At 40.4% G+C, this 7,500-nt stretch overlaps 1 protein-coding gene across 1 annotated transcript; it reads left to right on the top strand.

The window, feature by feature from the left end:
* The first annotated feature begins 3,653 nt into the window (after positions 1 to 3,653).
* LOC122262259 (uncharacterized) lies at positions 3,654 to 6,733 on the top strand. The gene is made up of 2 exons (XM_043030232.2): positions 3,654 to 3,824; positions 4,373 to 6,733. Exons 1-2 carry the CDS (start codon positions 3,804 to 3,806, stop codon positions 5,498 to 5,500), a joined length of 1,149 nt encoding a protein of 382 aa, XP_042886166.2. The 5' UTR covers positions 3,654 to 3,803; the 3' UTR covers positions 5,501 to 6,733.
* The last annotated feature ends 767 nt before the right edge of the window (positions 6,734 to 7,500 follow it).

Genomic DNA, 7,500 nt, shown 5'->3' with positions numbered 1-7,500 from the left:
ATATCCGGGGATTTTCTGTTAGTGTTTCTGATTCGGTGTTGTAATGTATGTGGTACGCTGTGTCTTATTCTATATTGCTTTATGATCTTATTTCATCAACCCTTTTTGGTTTTTAAAGAGTAAAGGAAAAAATGACACAAGAAATAAGGTCTGAAATCCGTATTATCCACCCTCCCCCCCCTCTCCACTCCTTCCCCTCCCCTCTCTTTTCCCTCTTCTTCCCTGTATGGAGCCGCCCCGCCCGCCCCCCACCTCTCCCCTGGCCCCTATCCCCTGCCCCCCTATTCCACCCCTGGACCGACCACCAGGGGCCATATGGCACCTCCAGACCCACGCCACCACGCGTCCCTGTTGTTGTCGTTGTTGTTTGAAGGGCTGTTGGTTCGTTGTAAAAGAATACATGTATTTTGCAGTCCTAATTTTGAATATGCAACTGATGAGTAATTGGTGTTTTTTCAAACTAGTTTTAGGTTTTAGTGATTTCAATTGTTATTGAAAGATGGCTTGTTAAGAAGAATTAATTATGTATAATCTGTACTGGCATGGACAAGTTTTGATAAATCTAATGCACGATCATAACCTTATATTTTGATATCATATCATAAACTTAGGAGACATGACTCTATCTTCTAGTACATCATTTCTTATAACAGATTAAATAGCCCTTCATCTATTCATCTGCCACCCCGACATACCACCCATGCGTGGGCAGGCTTGGTCACACTTGATACACGGCCATAGCATAATATCACATTCCGAATTTAGGATATAGCATAAGTATATTTCCTTTTACTTTTGCTGCGACGAAACAGTTACGTAGTTCTGTGTATATCAAATTAACCCTTTGAAATATAACAGGTGGACGCTTGCAATGTCGTACTGTTCAAACAGAGGAGGAGGCGTTTTTTAGGAGAATTTACATAAACATTGGGGAAAATAGTGCGCCACGTGGGGTCTAACTTCTGATTGTATCCATTTGAAATTCGTATTGTCATGGTACTTGTAGCCTGGATCAGTATTGCCATTCAAAGTTGGCTTCATCATTTTTAATTGTCTTTGGAAATCTGGAAGATAGGAAGGGTTTTCATATCGCTTTAAAGATTCTCCGATTATGTTGACACCAAATGTGGTATTGATGTCTAATATTCTTTCGTAAACAGAAGACATTTTGAGTTTCATCCTTGCACGTTCACCATCCTTGTTTTGGAGACGCCGAGAATGACCCTCGTAATTCTATACTGGTTGAGTCACTCCTTCAATAATATATTTAATCGTTCAAATGTTATGATAAGGTACCGCAGACTTTTCTGGTCACTACTGACAATTTTCTTCTTGTACAACATTCAAAGCATATAATATTTTCTTTATACAATATTCATATCAAGAACATTCTAAATTCTATATCGTTAAACACTTGAATTCACCTGCTTTCTTGTAGCAGATGACAAAAACAAAGCGAAAATAATAATCAACAGAAATGTCTTTCATTTAGATTTTTCTTTTTTCTTTTTGCATAGCGTTCGTAAACAAAAGAATCGATTAACTTCATTAATCATGCAACATAATCCCCTATCAGACAAATGAGAGACATGCAATGCAATCAGACATCTTAATTGCATGCTGAGATATAATGGAAATTGGTTTCTTACAAACAGGTTCATTCACTACGTATGTTGAGTCATCACATACTCAACATATGCAAAAGCATGTAATTATAGGGTGTACATGATGTGTTTATATATATATATATATATATATATATATATATATATATATATATATATATATATATATATATATATATATATATATATATATATATATATATATATATATATATATATATATATATATATATATATTATATATATATATATAATATATATATATATATTATATGTATATGTATATATATATATATATATACATATATATATCTATACATATATATATATATATTTATATACATATATCTGCATATATATATATATATTTATATATATATGTATATATATATATATATATATATATATATATATATACATATATATATGCATATATATATGTATATATATACATATATATACATATATATGGATATATATATATGTATATATATACATATATATATATATATATATATATATATATATATATATATATATATATACATATGTGTGTGTGTGTGTGTGTATGTGTGTGTCTGTGGGTGTGTCTGTGCGTGTGTCGGCGTGCGTGTGCAGGTGTGTGTGTGCAGGTGTGTGTGTGTGTGTGTGTGTGTGTGTGTGTGTGTGTGTGTGTGTGTGTGTGTGTGTGTGTGTGTGTGTGTGTGTGTGTGTGTGTGTGTGTGTGTGTGTGTGTGTGTGTGTGTGTGTGTGTGTGTGTGTGTGTGTGTGTGTGTGTGTGTGTGTGTGTGTGTGCGTGTGTGTAGTTATATGTATGTATGTATGTATGTGTGTGTGTGTGCGTGCGTGTATAGATAGATAGATAGATAGATAGATAGATAGATAAATAGATAGATAGATACATACATACAAACATACATACAAATGTGTATACATATATATTCATACATGTATATATATATATATATATATATATATATATATATATATATATATATATATGTATATATATACACATACACATGTATATATATGTGCGTATATGTATATATATGTGTGCGTGTGCGTGTGTGTGTGTGTGTGTGTGTGTGTATGTGTGTGTGTGTGTGTGTGTGTGTGTGTGTATGTGTGTGTGCGTACCTGTGTGTGTGCGTCTGTGTATAGTTATATATATGTATGTGTATGTGTGTGCGTGTGTATATGTATGTATATATATATATATATATATATATATATATATATATATATATATATATATACATATGTGTATATATATTCATACATATATGTATATATGTGTATATATATAATATATATATATATATATATATATAAATATATATATACATATGTGTATATGTGTATATATTATATATGTATATATATATATACACGCACACACAAACACACATGCATATATATATATATATATATATATATATATATATATATATATATATATATATATATGTATGTATGTATGTATGTATGTATATATATATGCCCCATCACTAACAGTAACAATATCACATATAAAGGCGTTGCTTTTTGTGAGGGTAGAGTTATATATAATAAAAAATGAAGATTTAAATTTTCTAAATATTTTATGTTTCACATTACGTGAATGAAAAAACGTTCGATCTTTTTCCGCAAGCGTCGAATATCCTATGCGACCAGAGATCACTGATAAGCCGCACTATAGCCAATGGCAGGCTTTCCTGAAAAACAGCGAGTCTTGATTGGTTCATGGCCACGAGAGGCGGAGCTTTGAGGAATTTACTTGGGACAGTTTGCTATCCACGTTTTAAAAAATCACCTTAGATCTTTGAATATATCGAAAATCTTCCCTTATAATACACCGATAGCCTTTACAGAGAGGGTTGCATAAGCTGAATAAGAAATATATATCCTCTTTTGCGATAATATAACATAATAATACTATAAAAAATACAGAATTGGCAACTTTTCACATGTCACGCTCGGCACGCGACAACGTTTGAATGGCCGCGAGATGAGGTTCAAGAGATCAGTGAACGCTTGGAAACTGTGAGGTTGGGATGTATATCGCGACCTCTCTGTAGCCGGGACTGGCGAACGAGGAAACCAAAGTGCAATTGAACTACGTGAAACCTGCCATCAAAGTGCTGTTACTTAGGATCTGTGATACCTGCCTGCCACATGCAATACCGTGAACTACAGGTAAATGACAGGAAATATGTCAGATTATAAGTTAGTTTATTGGAAACTTATTAAACTTTATCAAGAGTGAAAGCCATGTTACTATTAATGAACATGTTTTAACTAAAGTGAACAATTTCTGACAGAAATATCGGACGTGTTCACAATCAATGGAATATATTATACTTTCTTTCTTGTAGTGAAATTGTTTTTGTGATGCTTCTGTTTTTTGTTGTTTTTTGTCATTGATTTTCCCATTAATGTTTACTTTGTTTTCATAAACGTATAAAACATTTTTTCTCCTTAAGAGAGCCCATCCATCTAGACAATCATACCCCTTTCTCTCTCTCTCTCTCTCTCTCTCTCTCTCTCTCTCTCTCTCTCTCTCTCTCTCTCTCTCTCTCTCTCTCTCTCTCTCTCTCTCTCTCTCTCTCTCTCTCTCCTTATAGTGTATCGTACATTCATATGATAAAAATCAGTTAGTTTTTATTGATTGTTATTTCGTGTTCATCTGAGCGACCGCTCACTGTGCCTTCATTTGGTTAACCTGCATTCTTGTCTTTCCCAAGGTGGCGATGCCTTCCCCAGGAGCGATGTCGTCCGCGCTGCGCCCGAACCCTTCCATGCCCACGCACCCTGTGGCTCCTCACGCCCATGGCCTTCTCACCCTCTCCTCGCCTACGAGGAATACGCCCGCCCACGCTACTGGTCCCCACGGCGTGGCGTCTCCCACTCGCCCCGCCCACGCGCTCGGAGTCATGGGCTCTCCAACGCGCACCCACCACGGAAATCTTATCATGACCTCCCCCGCCCACACCACGCACGGGCCTGGTCTCCATGCCCCCACGCCCTCATGTGGCGCAGCCCTCCCGCCCTCGGGTAGCACCCTCCCGCCGTCATCGCCCGACCAGGTGTCTTCGTGCCCGCCTGCAAAGCGCCTCCGCGTGTCGCCGCCCCCACACAACAAGGAGAACCCGGCCCACCACTCCCCCAACGGCCAGCCGGATGAGTCCCCGTCGTCGGCGTCGCCGTCAGCCTTCTCAGGACTCCTTCATGAAATGGGCGTCATGCCCCTGAAGGAGGAGCAGATCTCGGATGATTCGGTGGGCGAGGAGGATGACGAGGACCTCGACGGCGATATGAGCCACGAGCACGAGACGGACAAGAAGTCGGAGTGCGGCGAGAATCGGCGACGCAAGGGCGGCTCCGGCCGCGCAAGCGGATTGCGTGGGCGTACGAGGAGCCCGCAGCAGATCGCCAAGGTCCGCCGCAACCGCCGCATGAAGGCCAACGACCGCGAGCGGCACCGCATGCACATGCTGAACAACGCGCTGGAGCGCCTGCGCACCGTGCTGCCCACGGCGCCCGACGACACGAAGCTCACCAAGATCGAGACGCTGCGCTTCGCCCACAACTACATCTGGGCGCTCAGCGAGACGCTCAAGGGCTTCGACACCCGCACGCCGCAGCACCCGCAGCACCTCAGCCTCAGCGTGGGGGTCAGCAACGCGCCCGTGCCACCCCAGACGCCCAACGACGTGAGCATGTACCAGGGCGGCGCACTGGGCCCCCCCGCGCCCTATTGCGTGGAGGGCGAGGGTGACCCCTGGGCCGGCACCATGGGCGGCGCCTTCCACCCCAACGCCGCGCATAGCCAGTACATGCACTACCCGAGCCTACCCTACCAGTGCCTCTGATGCCCCCGAGGCCGCGTCCTTCCCTCCGCAGTGCCTGTGACGCCTCCCGCCGCCGCCCGACGCTCTGGCAGGGAGGCTCATGAACAAAGAAAGAGGACATAACCGAAAGTTCTCAGAGATGTGTCTCAAAGACTCCCTGGTACGTTGAAGACGTATTTTGGCGAGCGGCTTTTGCCACGGTTTCCTGCTTCAGGCAAAGGGAGGAACTCGAAATGCAATTCTCCCAAGCTATTTCTTTCAAGATATTTCTCGACGAAGCAAAACAGATCGACGTATCTTGCTTGGAAGAGCATTAGAAAGGAACGAGCCATGCGCTCACAAAAATGCTCTGATGACCAGCCTGGAGCGTGAAACTGCGGTGGAAAGTCTCTTGCTGAAAGTACTGTTATCCCTTGGGAGTTACTCCCCCCCCTTCCCCACCGCCCTTGGTAACACATGCTAGTCACTGAGTTCCTGTTACATGTTCTTGGATTTTCTGTAATTGGTTCTTCCTTTTCCTCTTGCTTTTGTGTTTTGTTTGTTTGTTTTGCTGTTGTTTGACAATATTTAACGGTGTTAAAGACTTAAGATTTCACCCTTTTGTTCAATTGCTTTTTTGTTGTTTGCAAAGCACTAATGTCTTTTATTTATGATAATGGATTGATGATAATTTAACACACACGCCTTCTGTGATCCCATCAAGAAGACGAGTGTTACCTGCGAATAATCTACTTATGCAAATTAGTTCATTAGTTAACCGGCGTACCTTCGTCTCAGCCCTTTGATTAACAGGTCACACCCTCTAGAGCACTGTGCACAATCTCAGACGCAGTGTGATAGATTTAATCTAAGAGTGACAGAGATAAAGATAAGCGTGTGCTGCACTGAGTTATGTAAGAGTCCTATCTATAGGTTTACAAAATGGATGCAATATATTTGCCATCCGAGTCCCATTAACCGAGTCACAAACATATTCTCTTTTAGGAAGTCTATTTATTATTTAACACGTCAGGAGTATAATTACCTATGCCTTGTCGAGTGATATCAGTGTGTCGAATGTATGTAGTGAGAATGTTGTTAGACGCGTGAATGTGTTGTTGAGAGTGTGAGTTTGCAATTGTAAAGCGAGCGGCCGCTAGTCTATACCCCCAACCTATGATCTCCTGCTTGGCCGCGGTGTATATAATGTATATCTATTTTTCTGTATTTTTGTACATAAAGTAGTAATTTTTATAATAAAAGTTATGAAATTGGATTACAATAGTTTCTATGCCCTATGTTAAAAAATCCTCTACTACATTTTCTAATTCTAAACCAAGTGATGAGCCGTGGAATGTTGACCATGCTGTTGCTGGAACCGAGGAGACTACATTTCTAATTTGTTTCTAAACGGTACTGACTGAGGCGACTGAACAATGAAGATATTCACCTTCTAAAACTGGTTACGTAGGCTCTTTTCTCTATATGGTCTTTCATAAAATTCTTAGAAGTCACAGATTATGTTGACTGTGGACATTTGAGATGGTTAATGAAGAGACTATTCATAAAGAGAACTGAAGTAGGTAATACGCATTTTGAGAATAAACTAACTATGAATTTACACATAAGTACAAAGCAATTAGCGTAGTAATTAACCAGAGACAATATGAGATGACTATGCGTGTTCTTGCTTAAGGTGCAAGACACGCCGACGTCGACAATAGACTGTATTGAGGAGGAGGTGTGAGGCCATCAAAGTGTTGAGAATCTAGAAAAGCTGTACAGAGAGAGACATCAACCACGGAGGAAAATAAGGGAAAATGAAACAAAGAGACAAAAAGAAAAGAAAATGGAAGAGAGGGGGCCGGACAACAATGAAAAAGAGAAATAAAAAGTTACGAGAGAAAGAGAGCGGAAGAAGAAAGAGACAAAGAAACAAAAAAGATAGCGGGAGGGAGGAAGGGAGGGAGAGAGACAAAGGCAGACAAACAAACACACAAAGAGAAATATGAAATGAGAGAGAGAAAGAGAGAGGGAGAATG

Source organism: Penaeus japonicus, unplaced genomic scaffold (assembly GCF_977035675.1).
Source record: "Penaeus japonicus unplaced genomic scaffold, GWHDUDI00000001_assembly GWHDUDI00000031, whole genome shotgun sequence".
Classification (NCBI taxonomy): domain Eukaryota; kingdom Metazoa; phylum Arthropoda; class Malacostraca; order Decapoda; family Penaeidae; genus Penaeus; species Penaeus japonicus.
Note: the sequence above shows the minus strand (reverse complement) of the source record. Positions and strands in the feature narration are given on the sequence as shown.